The sequence below is a fragment of the Glycine soja genome, chromosome 6 (assembly GCF_004193775.1).
Source record: "Glycine soja cultivar W05 chromosome 6, ASM419377v2, whole genome shotgun sequence".
In the NCBI taxonomy this organism is placed as follows: domain Eukaryota; kingdom Viridiplantae; phylum Streptophyta; class Magnoliopsida; order Fabales; family Fabaceae; genus Glycine; species Glycine soja.
In genome coordinates, this window is record NC_041007.1 from 1,975,772 (window position 1) to 1,997,145 (window position 21,374).

The 21,374-nt window shown below is 30.6% G+C and overlaps 1 protein-coding gene across 1 annotated transcript; it reads right to left on the reverse strand.

Annotated features, from left to right (window-relative positions):
* Positions 1-9,189: 9,189 nt before the first annotated feature.
* On the reverse strand, positions 9,190-17,077 carry LOC114414606 (protein RCC2-like). Its single transcript, XM_028378917.1, has 16 exons — positions 16,637-17,077; positions 16,456-16,517; positions 16,294-16,361; positions 15,723-15,844; positions 14,256-14,361; positions 14,069-14,120; positions 12,712-12,829; positions 12,599-12,629; positions 12,488-12,511; positions 12,229-12,353; positions 11,338-11,419; positions 11,080-11,202; positions 10,915-10,968; positions 10,561-10,630; positions 10,019-10,052; positions 9,190-9,810 (listed from the first exon to the last, which is right to left on the reverse strand). The coding sequence occupies exons 1-16, from the start codon at positions 16,836-16,838 to the stop codon at positions 9,452-9,454; spliced, it is 1,632 nt and encodes a 543-aa protein (XP_028234718.1). The 5' UTR covers positions 16,839-17,077; the 3' UTR covers positions 9,190-9,451.
* Between the last annotated feature and the right edge of the window lie 4,297 nt (positions 17,078-21,374).

Sequence of the window (21,374 nt, forward strand, 5' to 3'; positions counted from 1 at the left end):
GCTGTCAGATTTTAAATTTTCTTTTAATTTTTATGCTGTGACCATTATGTATTTTTCAATTCTAAAAATACTGTTTTCAATCCTACTCCAACCTGATAGAATTACAGGAAGTTTGTAATTTTTTTTTTTATTATACAACTCAATCGCAAGATTTAAGATTTAACGTTAAGTTAAAATAAATTTTTATGTGTAAATTCCTAAAACTACTTTAAATTATTAACAAATAAAAAATAAATAATTCATACAATATAAATGTTTTGTAATTGTGTTCAAAGTAAACTGTTATATACCATTTTTTTTTTGTTTTTCTATAATCACTCTAAAAAAATATGTCAAAAGTGAATTTTAATTAATTAACAATATAACAAAATTATATTCACATAATCACATTACATGTTTATTGTACTACAAAATATTAACGAGAAGTTGAGTATAACAAATGAATGAAAGTATTATACTCGAATCTTTACTGCAGAAAAAAAAAAGAACTAAAAAAATTGAAATAATGAATGTATTATTTAAATTTAACTTGTTAGAGGGTGAGCATAATGAGCACACGCAACCCCGTTTTTTGAACTATCCACCTGTGGCTTTGAAATTTTAATATGTCGAGGACATCGCAACAGACTCGCGAGAATTTTGTTCTTGATCTTCATCTTCATCGTGACTTTCAGCTTCTGTCTAATTTAATGGCATCTTCTAATACGGTTAAAGATCCAGCCAGCTGTGGTCCCCCTCACTTTTAAGTAATTTTCCCTCCATTCTTTTCATTTTTTTATTTTAAAAGTAATTGTGGATTCCTACGATTGATTTTTTTGGGTATAGAATAAGGGTTTTTAAATTTTTACTGGAAGCCATCCTCATGAAATTCTTCATGGTTTCACACTAATGCACCTAAACTCTTCATTTCTATTTGTAGAAAATGTTTGGATGGTTAGTTTCTAAGATACTCGTATAGGTTTTTTTTTTAAAATGTAAGTTTTATTGATACATGGACTCAGCGACCGTAAGTTGTACTTTTACTTTAAATTACTATAGGAGTTTTTTCTTTTTTTTTTAATAATCAAAATAGGAGTATCTAGTCAGAGATTCTAGTATTCTTTCATTCTCGAAGTGATGAATTAGTGATTGACGTTTAATGTATGATTGGATTTTCAACGTTTTTCATTGAAAGATATTTGTAAAAGAAACAAAAATCAAGCATAGATTTTAAATTCTCCCGTGTGCAAGTAATATGTAGTTGTTCTTACAATAAAACACTTATAAAATATTTTTCTAACTTAAAACTATTATTCTTATTTAAATATTATTAATGAAATAGGAGACGTTGTTTTTTTAGTTTTTATGTACATAACATTATTGAACATAAACTTATCTATAGTTTAACTTTTAAGCTCGCATAACTGAAGTTTGTCACCTCATTTTTGTCAATTTTTTATGACGTTAATTTGTGTATATAAATGGAAGTTTGAGATTCAGAAAATTTCTTCTTTTTTACAGAAAATAAAAGTTCTATTAGAGGTAAGTAAAAATATTTTTTTGCAGCAAATAGAATTAATCATTACTTTTTCAGTATGCCAATTTTACTTTTAAAATAATAATGACATACTATTACTTAACACACTCTTTTGAACACTCTTTCTTTTGAGTTATCTTGAAAGAAAATGATTTTTACAATGTATTTAAAAAATGAATAATTTTAGAATATTTATCAAATATTACAATATAAAGCTTGTTATACAAAAATTAAACTATATTCTTAATTTTAGAAACTTTTAATAAATAGTCTAACATTCACAATATAATTTTTTTTTACAATATGATATAATTACAAATCATCATAGTAAATTTATTGATTTTTATAGTAACTTTTTAAAAAGTCACGTAATATATAATAAGTTTTTTTTTACGATAACAACATATAAAATTAAACTATACAACTTTTAAAAATTATTATTTTTGTTTTATCCTTTGAATAATTGATGTATGTTTTGCCACATTTACTTTAAGAGGAATAAATGCTTCTCTTTAGTTTTTTTATAACTTTTTAAAAAAATAATAAAATAGATTGAATAAAATATGAACACTTGTGCTTTGTTTGATTGTTAAGAGAAAAATATAGTGAGTGGAAATAAAAGAGAGATAATTAGAGAAAAAGAATATAATGTTGAGTTGTTTGGCTTAAGAGAAAAATGTGAGATATAGAGTGGAAATAAAAAAAAAATTTATCTGGTCAAGAATGTTCCTTTTACCAGCCAAAAGTTCATGCATAAGTTGGAATGTATCTTTTACCCACCCAAGGACACAAAATGTAAGTGACACTTTTTTTCGTACAAGACAAAATTGTAGGATCCACTAACAGTAAAGTTAACTTCATAAAAAATTGGAGTAGTTTGGATAAAAATTGATAAAAAAATATTTAAATTAAAGTAAAATGGAAAATATGTGAATTTCATAAAAATATAAAATTTATCTTCAATATTATTTTTATCCATTCCACTAAATACACCATGAGTGTTATCAAACCTCCCTTTTTAGTCCACTCCCACTAAACAAAGCATTAGACTTTGGAGAGGAGGGGAACACAAACATTAACTGACTATACCCTTCAAATAGAGTCAGTCGTTCCAAAGATCTAAAAAAACAAACAAACAAATCATTCATATAAAACGTATTATATTTTAAATTTGGTTTAATCCTTTTGAAATTAGGTTTTGGTTGTATGTCTTTTTTTTTTAAAAAAAAATAATAAGTTGTTTTTATTTTCATCCAAATAGACCATAATCCATACTGTGTCAATTGAAATATTAACTCACTCTTGTCTTCTATATATCATCAGCATAAGTATATCATCATTCCTCTGTCTTCTATTCAAAAGTTTACATGCCTCTTCAAAAGCCCGAAGGTAGAATTAAAAAATCATATTTTGGCTTCTGAATATTAGCAAGTTTCAGCACTCAAATCTAATCAAAAGGTATGTAAACCATTCATTGTGCCAACGTGGGTCCATTGAGTCCTAATATGATTTTTTTCTCTTTCCAAAGATATTTAAAACTAGAGCTGATAAGGTGGGTTAGCTTATTCTATTTAGTTTCGGTTTATGTGGACTAGGGTTAATGTCTACATAGAAAAAGTTTATGGGTAAAAAATTTATGTGAATTAGGGTTAGACCGTGGGTTTTAAGTTTAAAAAACAACCTATTTTTTAATTATATAAGTTATTTTTTAAAATAAAGGACATATTAAAATACACATTCTAAGGTTAAATTTCTATAAAATTAAATATTTATAAATTACTAATACAATTTTTTTACGAAACGGTGTGAAATATATCACATGGTATTTTGATTTTTTTACCACGTGTATTTTTTATTGCATACAGTTTTGTTTGAGCCAAGCAAAATTATTACAACAACAAAATTTTGTTTTAAAATATTTAATATAACTATATATTTAAAATTTAAATTTAAAATTATTAATTAAATTAAAATAATCTAACATTAATTGATCCAAATGCTGTGATATAACATTTTGATTATATTTTTAATTTCTATCTATTGTCTATATAATAATAGTAGTATATTTTTTTAGAAAACTTGTGTAATATTGGGTAAAATTTACAAAATTACTATCTAAACTAATAAATACCACAAGAAAATAATAAAAATATCAACCTTTAATTGATTTTGTGAAACTTATAACAGAACAAGTAAAAACAAATTAAGTAATTAAAATACTTCTTTTAGTTAAAACAAAACTTAAAACAAGGGAACTTATTCATCTGGCACGAATTCACAATCCCATTGAATCTCGTCTTTAACTTAAAATAAAATAAAATAGTATAATACATGCAATATAAAGAAGCAACAAATCATTGATCGCTATTTTGTCCTTGCCTGCGACGTGGCTTGGACTTTTGAGATACGTAAGAGCACATGGGTGTTGTGCCATACATTTCTAACAAGCATATGCTATTCCAGCTTAACATAAATGCTAATATGCAATTAAAAGTTAGCAATACACTGTATTACAAGTTTTAATGTTTTATTGTAAAAAATCATGAATTTTTTAATTAAATCCACACAACTTGTATTTAATACTATACAAATATATTATATATTTTTAAAATAAAATATCAAAAGCATTTTAATAACTTTGCTATAACCAATATATGCGTGATAACTTATAGGCTTTGTCATTCGCATAACTTACATTCGGAATTTCGGATGACATGCACTTCTCTAACAATATTCTTTAACATTATAATTTTTTAATCATATTAATTTTATTTTAACTATGTAAGTTTGCTCCTTACATTTAAGTTTGTGATATGGAGTATATAATAGTAATGTTTTTCTGTGAGATGAGTGATGAATGAAAGGAAGAGAAAAAATGAAAGAAAAAAAAACATAAAAATAATAATAAATGATGCAATAAAAATATAAATAAACTAATAAAGTAAGAATAAAAAAAATGAAAATTCATCATCGTTACCGTATCTCAATAAAAGCTATTTTTACATGAAAAACAAAAACATTGGTCACATCATCCCATTAAAAACACCCTCTATATATAAAATTTAAGTCCTTATCATCGTAATAAGGACTAAGGAGTAAGGACATACAAACTTTACAGCATGGTCGTGTCGCTGATTCATGGAACTACTCTACTTTCTTTCCCCCATTGTTCCAACCGGAACCTACGCTAAGGCAAGGATGCAACGCTTTTGTTGGAAATTTTGGAGTTAACAAACATTATATTCGATTCATGGGCTTCGTATATTTGGGTCAGAGCTTTTGTTAATTTTTATACTTATTTGTATATTCTTTTGACGGTATAGCTTGTTTTATAAATTGATTTAAACAAACAACTTTTTTTATATATATTCTCTTCTCTTACACTGATCATTAGTTGATGAATAATAATTAAAAAGTATTTTTTCTCTCTCTTCAAAGTTAGAGTGTTTAACTTATGACACTTTCTAACTTCTAAGAAATAGACCCTTCATCTTCTAAAACAAAGTCTCCTCCACCTTATATTAGTTAGTTTTAACATATGTAATTTGTTTTAAGTTTACGTATAATCTTTTTCCGTTTCTTATGTTATGTGTGTGTGTATATATATATAAAATTCAAAATAATAATAAAAACGACTTTTTTGGAAAACAAAATAAAATGATATTTTATAGTTAAAAAAGTATTTTTGAAAAATAAACGCACATATAACGTATATTCTCTACACTCGCCATCTAAATGACATCTATTTAAGGAAATTTAAGTGGAAAGTTTTGATACGGACGTATATGGTTACGTATACTTTTCTAATCAATGAGATAAAAAAAAACATCTGACACAAAAGAATATCTTAAAAAAAATCGGTTTTCAATATTTTATAATAAATTAAATTTCAATATACTTAAATCCATTTTATTTTATTAAAATATGTCCCCGTCTTTCAGTCATTAGGAAGATTTATTCTAACTGGTATTCCAAAAAAAGTTAAAACTCTTAATGAAGGCTTACTCAACTAGTTGCGTCAACTGCTTATTTGCGTTATTTCTGATAAGTTATTGTAATCTTAAAAAAAATTAAAAATTTTTAATTTAAAAATAAAGTCAAATATGAAAACTATTTGTCCTTAAAAATAAATTAAATGAGACCAATCACTTCTAAAAAAATCTCTTAATATATGTCTGAGCAATGTTATTTTCAATAGTATCAGGCCAATTCTTTTAGCCCCTTTTTTTGAAAATAAAATCCATCTCATTAGTTTAGTTTTAAAAAATCAAGAATTTTGACTTTACTAAAAAAATGTTATAGTTTTTTTTTTAAAAAAAAACTTCATACTTTTTTTAACCACCGTAGTTGAGATCTTTGGTTTTCTAGAGGAATCCTGAGATATCTCAAAAACTTTGATCCTTTGGATTAATTAAGACTAATTCTTAATTTGAGATTTAGTTGTACTTAAAGTATGTTGTCACTTCCCAATAACAAGGATTGAATTCAAGTGTGTGTTATCAACTGACATTCATTAAATCCTTTAATCCTATTTTAGATGAATAAGAAGACCTTAAAATATATTAAGTACTTGTTTGATTTGACATTATATAATTGATTTTGAATACATATTCACATGCTTGATTTTACATTAAAAAATAATTTATAATTAATTATGGATTGAAGTAATATTGAATAACTTATATGTTAAATCTGAAATTTTTACGAAATTTTTTACTCTTAACTTAATTTTATAACAAGATATTCAAATATAAAACATATTACTTTAAAATTTAATTTTACAAAATCAATTCAAATCCCACATCCAAATGCACACTAAATCAAACACTACTAGCTTTACGAATGATTTCCTAAGGAACCATTCTCAAAACTATAATATATTTTACGGTTAACGTAATAAAGTATTTTTTTCACAAAAAAAAGAAAAAGCAAACAGAATGATATTTGTCCTTATTTTTTAATTTTCTGACCGATAAAAAAAAAAAAACAGCATGTATCGTGTCTGATCATTTGTGTGCGATATCAGGAATTTACTTGGGCGGCATTCAAAATTATCTTTGAAATATTAATAAACATATTGTTGACAAATGACACCAAAAGAAAAAACGACTAGTCTTTTATTTCTTAATCACTTTTCAAATCTTACTTTTTTTTACTTGACAAATCATAAATAGCTGATCACCGAATGCATAGACAAAGCTGTTTTAGTTTAATTAAGGATTTTGAATTCAAATGTTCAATTACAATTGCGTTGAAAATTGAAAGGTAGAGTCTTGGTTATTAATAATAACTTTATCTAACTTAACCTGAATTAGTTAAATATTTAATGTAGTATCATAACATCAGTAACCTTAAAACAAAAACACCATGATTATTCAATCATATTACTGATTAGTTATAAGTAAGTTGTGAGTCAAACTCCAAGAGAAATTTATATATCAAGGAAAAGTCTATTTAACCACTATCTGTAGTTTGAGAGTTGACGGTACGTACGTTGTCTCATGGCCATACTAGTGAGAATATCCGATCAAAGAGAAAACAAACATGATTAGTTATTCGATATTTGGTCCACAAGTTTTTACCACAAATAGTAGCCGTTATCTCATGTCGTGTATGTTTTGGTATAACCACACACTAATTTAATGGCTTAATTATATGATGACCCTTTTTGGTAGCTAGGAATATCATCATCTCAGTGGTGGAAGCAGAGAGTCCCAATCATCAGAGAGCCACGTAAGATTGCTTTCATTATTAGTAATGGGTTCCTTATTATTCCTACCAGCCGGATTGGAGGGAGAATGAATGAATGTGTGTACCAATACACACACTTGACACTTGAGGTCAACAACAATCAAATGACGTTTAGGTACAACAGCACATGACTAGCCAACTATATAGACCCAATAAATGGTGAGTGCGTAGGTCTGGTGGAGCCCAATGTCACATGGGATCCAACAAAGACAGCCACAACGTTGTTGTTTCGTCAAATATTTCGTCCAAGCAGAGAGCATCAACCGTGCCAAGTGAGTGAGTGAATGAAAATCATAAAACTAAAAGGTTGTGTTGCATGTGCATGGCCTCATCTCGTTTAAAGCTTATCCACCTGACATATTTCACATGCTATCTTTCCTCACTCCCAACTAATCATTAACCCTTCACTTCAGTAAACAAAACAGGTCACAGAATGCTTTTGGAATTTGGATCCCTTCTCATCCCTCACGCTTCCGTTCTGAATCGCTAGTGAGCTTTCACCACTCTGTGCAGTGTCACATGTGCATGTGTTAAGAACGATATACCCAACTACTATTAATAAAATAAAAGCCCAAAGACATGCTCCGACATAGGGCTTGTACATGGGCTAATAGCTTACAAAATGTTCTTGTTTAGCATGTGACTTTCAGACACTGTTGTCAAAATGGACCAGTGGATAAAATAAAGATCGTTGTTGTCAACAGAAATCACCCCCGGGCCTTTCGAAACATAGTTTTCAAATTTTATCATTATATAGTAATTGAACTTCGACTCAACAGGTATTTCTAATTTGTTTACTTAATTTCCAAATTAGCTATGTCACATCAACTTCTATTTAGAATTGTGTTGATTAAGGCCATCCTTGACACCACATTTCGGCTGGTTTTTAACATTTTTTTAGTGTTGATTAGGTTTTACAGCATTTTTTTTTTTATCAAAACAGTTGGATTACACGAAGTCATTGTGGACCGAAACTAGAAACTCAGGTCGCTTTCTCCAAAATGAACTAAATTAAGCTTAAGCACACAAATAAATTGTTAGTTATAGTAATTACTTAAATCATGGATTTCAATTAACTCTAGGAAACCTGAGGATCTTCATCATTTTAGACCCAAAGATTTTAGATATATATTAGCTACAAAAGGAAATACTCAGCAGTAAAAAAATTGTCCAGAAACAGTATTACTCCTGCAGAAGACCGATTATAACACCAATGTATTTATGATCAAGATTTATCATGGGACAAGAATAATAATTAAAAAAAGTTTGAAGTTATAATAATTAAAAAAATAAATGTTAAATTTATCAAGGTAATATTTTCTTTTAGAAAATATTCTCTGGTATTAATTTATATAATATCAATCGAGTGCTTTAAAATGTTTAATTTTTTTTTAGTTATGGATTTTTTTGGGCTTATTAGAAATTGCCTTTAAAATATTTTACACTTCGATCTTTGCTTTGCTTTGCTTTCACTTTCTTTTACAGGCAATCTCATTGTAAATAGTTGAATAAATTAAGATTTCCGAACTTTTAAAAGTGCAACAATGGCTCCACGTAATACTGGTTAGAACTAGAATAAAAAATTGTTTTCTAACAATTTTTTTTACAAAAAAGTAACATTTATATCTTTTAATGTGCTTTAGAGCCGTTTATAATTAATTACATGAGGCTCAACTGGGAAACCCAACTCACTTGAGATGCAACTCAAACGAAGAGGTGAAAGGGTAGATGCCCATATCCACAGCACTGCAATAGGCTCTTTTTAAGAATTGAACTTGTCTATCCGTCCAATGCGCCAAAGCTCACTTGAGCATAATACAAAAATGGATTAAAAGAATTAAAACGACATAATCCGCCTCAAACTTAATCAGCAAGCATCCCACCAAGTTAGCATAACAAAAGATTAAGGTAAAAATAAAAGATAGAGGGGGCAAATCCAGAGGCATTAGGAAAACTGAAGCCATAAAAGCATCCCCTTACAAAAAATTATAACAAGCGGGCAATTCTTGCCATGCGTCTTAAAACAGTCAGCAAATTTAACATGTTTCTAAAAAATTTGCATTAAATAGTTAGCGGGATCAAATTATAATAACACCGAAACACAAGGTATAATTACCGGCCAATGAATTACACGCTGGAATTCTCTAGGCATATAGAGAACAAAATTTCCAACAAAAAACTAAGTTATGACTTACGGGGTCTTCCTCTCTTACCAGTTTTCACCTGAGGAGATTTAGAACTGCTTTTATTTGCAGCAGTCCCACCCCGTCCACGGCCAGAACCTTTTTCCTTAGCGCCTTTTCCCTTGGCCCCCGCCTTTTTCGGAGCCTTACCTCGGCCTTTACCAGAACTACGAGGCCTTTTTGCCTCAACCTCACCATTAATTTCATCCTCACTATCCTCACTTTCTTCAGCATCCTCTTCCTCCTCTGACTCAGATGAATCTTTCAATTGTTTCCTCTTCTTCGAATTGTCAGCAGCTCCTTTTGCACCCTTTTTCGCAGCCTGCTTAGGCACTGGAGTTGTGTTTACGGCCTCATTACCTGCAGCCAGAGAACAATGAAATTAGCACCAGTTCAGACTCCTACCAGACTGTTAAAGCCTTTTGAACAGTCAACTGAAGATGGATCAGGATTCCACCCCACCCCACTCAAAACAGCCACAAAATGATACACACTTGTGCATTTTGCAATTTGTACAGATTGTACAGTATAGCCTAAAACTAATTTGAATTTATAATAAGTAGCATACCTTCACCAACAGCTTTCCCATCATATATATCAAGCTGCAGTTAAAGGAGACATTAGGTATTGCATACATCATATCATAAAATAAAATGCAATAGATAAAGTAAACTACATGGGACATGTGAAGTGAAGAGGACATACGAGTATGACAGATAACATTTTAGAGATACAAATAGGAGTGAAAAAAACAACCTATATATATATATATAGCAAAAAAATAACTAGATGTAAATTTACTACATGAAAATATCTACAAAACTAGACAAAACTCACAGCTTCTCTAAATCTATTCATAATATTCAACAGATAGATATAGAAATTGAGAACAAAAACGAAACCCTATTACAAAGAATCTACTGGTTCCTGTCATATTCAACACATAAATAGCTCAAGACAAAACCCATTGGAATTTGATGATTTTTGCTACAAGAAGCATAAATATAGCCAAAAATATAGCAGACCTTGTTAAATCCTTTTGAGAACTTGATACAATAAACATGAGCTAATGAATTCCTAGGATAATAGTAGGTAAAATTTAAGAGCTACCTGGTCAAGTCGATCAGCAACATTTGCTCTATCAACAATAACCATGGAATGACCCATACCACAAGCAACACTGTTAGAAAATAAGAAAATATTTAGATCATTTCTCATTTTGCTAATTCATATAGATAGCAATATAAAAAAGATATCACATCATTTCTAAAGAACTTTTGTTTATTAATAATATTCATGGCATCAAAGCATAACTTCTTAACCAATGCCAAATTTTGGCTACCAAAAACAAACTGAGACCAAAGAAACTACTTGACATTCAGGGTGGAAAATGGAATACATTGCAACATCCACAAAATGGCAGGCAAGATAAAATGGAAAAAAAGGGTGATGTTTGCTACCTACCTTATTACATGCATACCCTCAAGTAAATCCACCTTCTTGGGTACAGCTGAAGACCTAATGAGCAAGTGCAAACCGGATTAGAAAATAAGAAAATCAAGGCAACACAAATAATTAAAGATTACTCCCCAATCCTATTCACTCCAAAAAAGAGTTGCATACACCTACTTCTGTCCAGTAGGTCCATATCCCAGCTCTCCATTCTGAGCAAGTCCCCAACTTATGCAAGAGGAATCAGCCCCAACAAAATGGTGCATATTGCCTGAATCCATGCATCGTAGATTCCAACCACTATTTACCAAAGTAAACATGGAATACTTTGATCAACATCAAGTAAAAGAGTCGGAGGAAAATATAACTTATCAAGAAATTTTTTATAACCAAGAATTATCATTCAAACCATGGAATAAAGTACAAGTATACAACCTTAAATCCATTAGAGGCTTCGGATACATCCAGTCATCACCAGTGTTCTTTAATTTTCCCCACATATACAACTGCCCTCCACCTGAAATGAAAAAAGAACCAGCACTGAAACTGAAACCAAAATCCATTTTGTGGAAATAAGCAACCAAAATCATAATTTAAATAGGGATTGTTCAGATCAGAGATAAATTATAATATTTTAACTAGAAATACTAAGAAAGGTGTTGAATTGTTGTAACTTGTAAGTCATAAGTCATATAATGATCAATTGAGGCTTGAAAAGAGTGCAGAAATCTTGTACATGGGAAAAGCCAGCAAAGCTAATACTTAACATCATATCCTTGGTCAGTACAACCAGTAGCATAAATTGAATTAACTGTTCCTAAAGTTAATGGGACTTTTGATTCCCTTGTGTAAAGATAAAAAATACATCAATAAAAGGGAGAGCCTTAGCAACAGGTGCAAAGACTCCTGAGGTTGGACTCTTTTAACAAACCATGAACTAACCACTAAAGAAATACTAACAGAAGTTTTCATTTTCATATACATCCCCTTCAAATATTTTTCTTGATTCTTTTTAATATACAGGAAATTGGTAACGTAAGATGTATAGTAAAATACATGCTATCAACATTAGTAACTAACCCATGTTCACATTGCTTGTCCATTTTATTATGCATAAAAAAGGAAGCAATATTAGTAACGTAAGAGCATGGGTTTGACACTTGATAAAAGATCATGCTATCAATATCATCAGTTAATAACAGTATAACACGCATTACCAAAAAGGAAGCAAGCAACATAATAACAGCTATGAAGGAGGTACATAATGTCAGTGTGTAATTTATTTTACTAAAAGAAGGGGTCGGAGAACATGGGTGTGAGGCATACCTGCAGTACATGAAGAATTCACAGAACCAGCTGATATGACTGAATCAGGCGGCAAAACATTTCTATTTTGAAAAACTTCAACACGGCGTGGGACCCACTCATCCTTCTGCTCCCTATGTCCTAGCCTACAGAACCAATTTTGAACACAGGGAGTAGGGACCAGATATTAAAAACCAATTTGAATAAAAATTATCTGATATTTGCAGTCTATTGGGAGTTCACAAAGCATTGCCAACCCAATGTTGAATTAAGCACTGACCTTCCATAACCACCAAAACCCCACCTGCACACCCAACACCCAAGTAATCAACACTTATAACTTTACTCAGGGAAGTAAAACATTGAAGTAGGAGACTAGCGGATTACTCACGTGTAGACAAAGCCATTCTTATCCACAGCCACTAAAAATCCAAAAACAAAAACATTAAGGAAAAATAGTAAATAAGATCATATAACCAAGATCAAGCAAGGAATAACAACCACCTGTGTGATTTGTTCCACATGCCACTTTAACAATTGTTTCCCCAGCAAGAGCAGCAATTGCTCGAGGACGTGGCTGGGGTTCATAAACCAACCTCACAGAGCTGTCTTTGGAATTATACTGCAGGTACATGCAAAATTAGGTAAAGGTAAAGCTTTCTATTCTTCACGACCCCATGCATGTGAATGTATATTACAGCAAGTGGAATCAAATGTAATTGAAAAAAAAAAGTTTGAATTTTCAGGCAGACAAAGCATGGGTTAAAAATTAATAGCATATCCAAACCAAGGTCAATTTTGGAGAACAACTTTTTATTTAGTTATATTATCTGTGACAAAATTAACTTGTTCTTGAAGAAAAATAAAGACCTATTATTATTTCAATCGTTATATAATCCTCATAATTCATATTGGCATGGAGTTTCTTCTCTACAATGCATGAAACTTACTGAGATGATCGAGTAAAACTCCAGCCACAGATGGTAACTGGAGAACAAGTGGGACATGATTCACAAGACAAATAACATTAGTAAAAGTATAATACAGAACTTGATTAATTATTTTACAATTACTAATTAGTTTAAACCTTCATGTCCATTATTCTATAATTCTCATTTGATGTTTCTTAATCTGCAACTATAACAATTTTTAGGCATGCCTATAATCATTGGTAGTTTTTTTTTTCTTCAAAAAAAACAAATGTTAAATAAATTTCTATTCTGTTTTTTCAAAGAAGGAAAGAATATCCAGCACATAAAACAAATTTATTCACTGGTAAGAGATAAACAATTAAGAAAACCAAATCATTAGCAAGGGAGGAAGTAGATATTAAAGATTATTTACACTAGGAGTAAGACTAAGGAATCAAGGCCTTAAAATTCATAAAATCCAGACAACCAACAGCATGCATAAATATCTAGTCTGCTGAAAGTTAAAATATTGAATCCAATAATATTATTTTAAAACTTGCAAATATTTTCTTAAACTGAGTATACTGAAATAATTATTGAAGAAAACATAAGTGGTTAATTTGATGCACTGAAACCAAGGGAAAGATATCAGCACTAAAGAACACTATGTTAAAACATATGCCTGCCATAGCCACAGGCAAATATAAGTCAAAATTCAATCATCATAGTAATAGTAAGATTTGTTAAACCCTGGCAACCATTATGAGCTCAATGGTACCTAAATGGCCCCAAGCACACAGCTTCTGGTCAACTGGCCTTTAAATCTGAAGATAATAGATCATATACAACCACTAGAATACAGTATCCTGCATCCCATGAGTTTAAATTAAAATATGGACACTCACACATCTTGGGACAACAAAGACATGACACATCTTCCTTTAGCATACCTCATTATCTGTTCCATGCCCAAGCTGCCCATACTGTGGAAGCCCAGCAGTCCTGGAAATCAAAGCAAAAGAAAAACTTGAAATTCAGCAACCACAGCATGTCTGCATCCCAAGCAAGAACAAAATATTCATGCCCGTGGACCGAGAATCAAGAAAACTGAATGCAATCTTTATCCAGAAACCATACAGTATAGAAGCTCCTTCAACGGAAGATAACCAGACAGTGAAGTCACCGCCACAAGCAGTATGTTTTACATCAGACACAAGACAGCGAACAGGTGATGACTCAATTTCTGCACAAGACAAAGCATGGAAGAAAATCAAATTGTCATTCTCTATGAGATAAAGCAATCCTTATTGTTCATAAACAAAAGTACGAAATTAAGAGGAGAAACCAATTTATATTCTACAAAATTATATTTTTATCCCTTAATCCCTTTTTCAAGGGATAAAAAACCACGATTTTGATGAGCAAGAAAGAGAGCAAGTGGATGTAGAATGAAAGTGTTAGGCTTCTGTTTTTAAGCTCTACAAGTTCAAGATTTGGTACTGAAGCTTCAGCAGTGCACTCCATCCTTTCCCCCATGTTTCAGTGTGCAATTTGCTACTTTCTTCTAAGCACTTCAAAGTTTGCATTTGCAGTGCACAACTGCTTCCCAACTTGTGACGTGGGTATTTATTTGAAAAAAAGATATATCTATTTTTTGCTTTAGTGATTTCAAATCAGGGAAAATTGGAAGAATAAAATTGGTATATATTAAAAATTTTAATTTTATATGAAAATAACTACATAAAATATATTTGTTACATAAGTAATAATGATAAGCTTTGATGTTGTAGTTAATTTTTTAAAGCATCCATGCAAAATTATTTCATTATCAATTTACGTGACTCCTGTCCGACTATCCCCCGTTTCTATTGCAAATTCCAACTCCTTTATGCCTCCCATGTGACTCTCCTGCAGCACACAAAATTCAATATTTGTGCAAATTAACACACTGGACTGTGTGAAACCACCTTGGACAATGAGCCCAAAAGTCTGATTGGATGAGCTGCAAACTTGACCAGCATGAGTTGTCAAGCATGATTGGACGAGCAAGCATTGGACAACATGCAATTTATTGACAGTGTGAATATCTCAGTTGTTCCAATTCAATTCGGGTCACCGGTTTTAGCTCAGTTTTAACCATGTCAAGCGGGTGGATGCATTTTCAATTCCGAGGGGAGTCCAGACTGGACACATGTCCAGTTTCTGGTCAAACCGATTGGACCAGCCAATCCAGTCCAATATTAATAATGCTAACTGGAATTTCCAAATAGGGGAAGGGAAATGTTTCTCCATTCCATCATCGAATACCCGAATAACAACCAGCTTTACTCCATTTCATCATTGAATACCCGAATAACAACCAGCTTTACTCCATTTCAACTTTGCATACCCGAATAACGACAAGGTTTACTCTGTTCCATCATCAAATACCCGAATAACGACAAGCTTTACTCCATTCAATTCTATACATCTATTAAACTCATAAATATCCAAAAAAGGCCCAAGAAAAAACATGGATCACACTACCATTCAAGCAAACACTGTCATTAAAAATGCATTAGCAGAAATTGCCGATTTTTACAGATACACTGAAAACAAGCATACCATTTCTCACAGAACCAGAACCTAGCTGTCCATGTTTGTTCCATCCAAATGCTAGGGAATTTCCATCCTCCGTAACAACCACCGTATGGCTCCTCCCTGATCCAGCTTTGACAATTTTGTATCTTCAATTTAAATATCAAAGAAATTTAGCGTTACAAGGAACAATGACAGAACAGACTACAAATTCATACAAAATTAACCCTTAAGCTGAAAAAGTTAGAGAAAGACAAACGTCAAAATCAACATCCAATACAAAATCAAAGAGAAAAATTAAAGAGCAAATCTGTTTTATCCATTGGCAAATCACCAAACAGACAATCAACCAAAAGCAACAACTTTTACAATTGTTGCTTCTTCATAATAGACAAACACGCTAAGAACTTTTACAGACCATTGATAACCCCAGAAGCCAAACAGATACCATACACGATAAAAGACTGAGCATATACTCTTGCTGACACACACACACACAAAACACCAAACAAGGAAGCACAATGTTCATGGCCAACAAAGGCAAAAGAAGCTGGTGAAAACCGAAACAGCATACACCCACAACAAATCATTAACTCACTTAGAAAGTTCAGACACAACAGTTGGTCTGTCACGCTGAATGGTATCTCCATGACCCAGTTGCCCTTTCTGCACAACAAATCCCACGAATTAGAGTCAAAACTACAACAATTTAAAACTCAAAAAAATCAGTGTTAAGTGTGTATAAGCTTCACAGTTATACCTCATTTCGTCCCCATGTATAACAACGCCCTTCAACGTCCAATGCCACGCAATGACAAGACACTGCATTCACACCAACGATAACACACTTCAAAACACATAACCCATAACACAACAGAATAACTAAAAAAAAGAAGTGAATATAAAAAACAAATAAACAATTATTTTTTAAAAAAAGTTACCGCAGCCGGAGGCGACGTAGCGAATATCGACGCCGACGAGAGGACGTAGGCGCGAGGGAGAGACGAGGTTACCGTCGACGGCGCCTTTGCGACGACCAATGATATCCCAACACGTGGCACCGCAGAACAAGAGTTCTCCCCCTTTGACCTCTTGGTTCTTCTCTTCCTCCTCGACCTTCTTCTCCGCTTCGGACGCAGACATTTCCCGTTCACTCCGGCGAGAGCAACGGTAAAAAAAATAAAAATGGCAGATCCAACGGCTAGTATTCAAAATCAGGGTAAAGGAAGCGCGGGAAAAGATCAGGAGCAAGGGAGAGGGGGTAAGGGGAGAACTGGGTTTGCGCAGTGACAGTGGGGTGAAGAAGAAGAAAATGAAACCCTAATTCAATTTTACCGAGTGAGAAGAAGTGAGTGCTCCCTAATAAAGAGAGAGTAGCAACAACCCAACTTTTGATTATTCATCTAAATATTATTATTAATGGATATTGGATATTGAAATATTAAAAAGGGAAACAAATCATTATTATTATGTGGCGATTTAGATTTGCCTCTGCTCGCTCTGTCGTTGTCTGCAGATTTTCTTTTTCTTTTACCGTCAGAATTTGTCCCTCTCGCTTTACTCTTTATATTTTTTTTCACTTTTTTAAACTCTGATTGATTTCGAAGGTAGCGTAAATGTTAATTTTTTTCTATTTTATTTCAACTCATTATTAACTATTAATAGAAAAAAAAATCAAATCAAGTACTACTGTCTTGTAGCACGCGCAAAATTAATGCTTTGTTCATGTTAGCAGCCTAATAGATTGACGGAAAACAAGCACTACCTCAGTACCTCTAATCCTTTTTTCAGAAATTTGTTTCTTTTTATAAGATTTATTTTAAATTGTTTTATATTAGTTAATTTTTTTATCAGAATATTATTAATTATTCTATAATATTTTACTAAATAAATTAATAAGGTAATTCTCCTTCTCGTTTGTGAGTACTAAGAAAAATAACTGATGCATGTTAATTAATTGGATAAAAAATTACTAAAATAAATTAGTAATAAGATAAACTCTTTCTCTTTCTTGTGAAGATTAGGATAATTTAGTTATATATTAATTTATAAATAGATGAAAATAATTAGGTAAAATAAATGAGAAGATGAGTCTTAATAATTTTAAGAGTAATTTAGAAAATGTTAATTTAAATATATTGCAAACAAAATTAATTTTATTAACTAAATTGACTTTAAAAAAAAATACGACTCTCTTTATAAGATCTTTTCTATCCAATTCACAGCAAATAACAAATTAACTTTCTTATTTTTCATGAATTGGATAAAAAGAATATTATAAAGAGAGTGGACATTTTGTGTCATATTTAATTGGCTCAATAGGCCTAGTTAGACTCATAAAATTCATGTCCGAACAAAAAGAGAGGCTCGGTTGGTCTAACCCATTTTTTATTTATAAATTTATATATTTCTTTTAGAATTTTGTATGTTAAATATGTTTTATTTTTTTATTAGGACTGAATAGTCTCATCGGCCTACTTGACATAAGGATAATTGGGCCATCAAACTTGCAAATTTGGTGTAACCCAACTGTCTTGTTTCACACTCTAGCCCAACAAAACCAAGCCGAACAACCCAAATTATCAACTATAGTTATATACAGAAAATAGGATTTTGAAATAGGACAGACACTTCGACCTAGCCTAAATCATATCAAGTCAAGCCAGGCTTTTACAAAGACATATTTAATTTAAAAAGTCCAAGCTTTGATCATTCAAAAAGTTTTTTAAACATAATCGACCAACCTATTTAAATAAATATAAATAATATATTTTTGTACGTATTTCATTATATTAATCTTTTATGATTTACTAAAATTACATGTTTGTTTACTTTTAAATAATAAACATATAGACGTATATAAAGTTATGATAGTAAATTTATTGAATGATACATTAATGTCTTATTTTCAAGTTTTATTGTAAAATGAACTTTTAAATAAGTTAGCGTGATAGTCATGTCAAAGTTAATGAGACAGTAGCCCTCGCTAGAAGTAAAGTCCTGCCAAAAACAATGTTATAAATCCCCTAGGTAGATCAAGGAATCCTATGAGCCTGACACTCAACAGCATGTGAACCTAAAAGAAATTAGAGAATGACAAAGTAGACAAGAAGGAGGAATAGCCTCACAAGCTTTCGTCCAAACTAATAGTAGTATAACTCAATAACAACTTCATTAAATTAATGAAATTTAAAATAAATCAAATCATAAAATGAAGAACTATTTTTTTTAATTGCCCGTAATCATAAAAAAATATGTTGAAATCAAAGTTTATTTGAAAAAAAAATATAAAACTAGCCTAATCCCTTTCAAGAACTATCAAAAAAAGATTGCAGGTGGCTTTGAATACCATCCATGAAAAATAGGGGGTAGATTTATCTAGAGGAGTTAGGATTTTAAAAAATGCATAAAATTTATAAATTTTTAATTTTTCTATTACGTAACACTCATTGCTCAAAGTCCCAAAACACACGCCCATTTGGTGATAACAAAGATTGTTATGTGGGCGTAGGAGTATTAGATGATTGGACGCGTGAGTAAGAAAAATAAAAGAATGGAAACTCACCTCTAACTTTAGTTATCAACTTTACAGGGAGGTGGTGAGAAAATGAGGTAAAAATGAGAGAACGAGTAGTTGTTGAAAAGGAGGAGGAAAGGAAAAATTGATGAAGAGAAAGAGATCATAAACTCACTTATAGTGTTTGAATTCGTTAATATTTTGTTCTGATCGGGAAAAAAGGAAAGAAAAAGAAAAGAAAAAAAAAGAAGAAAAAATAGTAGAAAATGTGATGATTTTCAACTTACTTGATAAGTGAAAGAAAAAAATAGCATTAATTCAATATACGATAAAGGATAAACTTACACAAGTATAAATTATACTCACTTTTACACCATTAATAATTTTATATAAAAATATAATTTTTATCAATGTACCCTTAAATTATAATTAAATATTACTCAAATTATTCGTGCCAAATGTTATAAAAAATGAATAATAATAATAATAATAAATTGTATCGATGTGTAAGGTGGTCTCTTTCTATATCTATACATACACACAAGATGGTTACTATTCTTTAATCACTAATAAGCTTTGACTAAATATATAATTTGAAGTGCATTTTTTTAATAACACAAAAGTTTAACAAAAAGAAAAAAATGAACATGATTTGCTTTTCGTTTGGCTCTGAAAAATTAACAATCAAGTGTTACTCTGTTTATTTCCTATGTTCAATATATATATAAAATAGAAAATTTGAACTGTTTTGGCTATCTTTTAACCAATAAAGGTAGTTAGATAACATGCTTCTCTGAACCTCAAAATATATTAGGTCTCAAAATTTACATTATAGGTGTCCACTTTCCCTTGTACGCATCGTTAAAATCTTGAAATGAACACAAGTTTCGGATATATATTGAAATCAGCATTAATCGAAAACTCCATTTGAAATTATGTGAAATTGCTGGTCACATAATAAAAACTATAACACATATGGAGTTTCTAGGGGTAATCCAGGAGACGCAACATGTGGTGGTTTGATCATACAAAGGTTCTAGGATTGAGGGAGTTTGTTTAGCTGATCTGATTCGTAGTGATGTCGGTAAATATTTGTGTTTTAATTTAAAATTTATAAATATATATTAATTCCATCTTATAAAATAAAAATATTTATTTTAGATTTTCTTAAGATTTTGTTTTAATGAGTTAAACTATTTTATTAGATTTGTTTTGACAACTGTATGTTAGTTTCCAACGGTCATATTTTCAACGGTCATGCTTAAGGTGATCTGTGTCTATATATTATCTTTTCTCATTTCTAAAAACATGACAGAACAACAGTCTCATCTTTTTCTCCCAAATTTTTTTATATCTTCTCTTATAAAATAATTTATTTCTTGAGAATAAGAACATTGGTGTTCATAAGGTTCGAGGATCCTTTCGCTGCACAAGATCGGAACCAACGGGTTGTCGTATCTTGGGAGAGGAGCGCAATCAGAATTTCTTACCCGTGCAGTGAGGGCGTTTTCTCTCTAAGGATAGCGTTTACGCGCTTCAACCCAGGCTATTTAATTCTTTCCCTTGATTTAATTTTTTCTTTGTGCTCATTGTATGATATAATGCATTATTTATGTGATGAAAATTAAATTTATTTTGCTACTGTTATTTTGTTATTTAATTCAAGACTATGCATCTTTTTCGTATTTATTTTCTTTCATTTTTTATTTTATTTTCCAACAGTCTTAGAGAGAAAAGTGTTTTAGAGAGAAAAATGTTTTATACTTTCTTCTTACATAGTCTTTTCTGCAATAGCATGATGTTGTATCAAAATATCTATAATGGATATGATTAAGTTCCTTTCTAGTAAGCATGAAAAATTAATGGATGAAAACACAATGCATGATGTTCCATTAAAAATGTTTTTATTATATTATTTATTTCCTGAAATTTTACATTAGTACGTATGAGATTGTTGAAAAATATTTTCTTTGTCAATTGTATTTTTGGTTAAGATAAAATGCTTTTAGAATTAGTTTGTGTGAAAAAAAAAAAACTAAAAGCATCTCACTACTTTCATTCCTGCCTTAGGAAGTTATATTTTACTTAGTCAAATGATCCTGTGAACACAAGTATTTAAAATCAGGACATTTGTTGTTTGGTTTTTAATTTTTATTGTTTAA

Coding starts and splice junctions, on each gene's coding strand:
- LOC114414606 (XM_028378917.1), bottom strand. CDS start 16,838: ATGTCTGCGTCCGAAGCGGAGAAGAAGGTCGAGGAGGAAGAGAAGAAC. Junction 16,362..16,455: donor ATACATGGGGACGAAATGAG/GTATAACTGTGA, acceptor TTTGTTGTGCAG/AAAGGGCAACTGGGTCATGG. Junction 14,362..15,722: donor TTCTGGTTCTGTGAGAAATG/GTATGCTTGTTT, acceptor TGTCTTGTGCAG/AAATTGAGTCATCACCTGTT.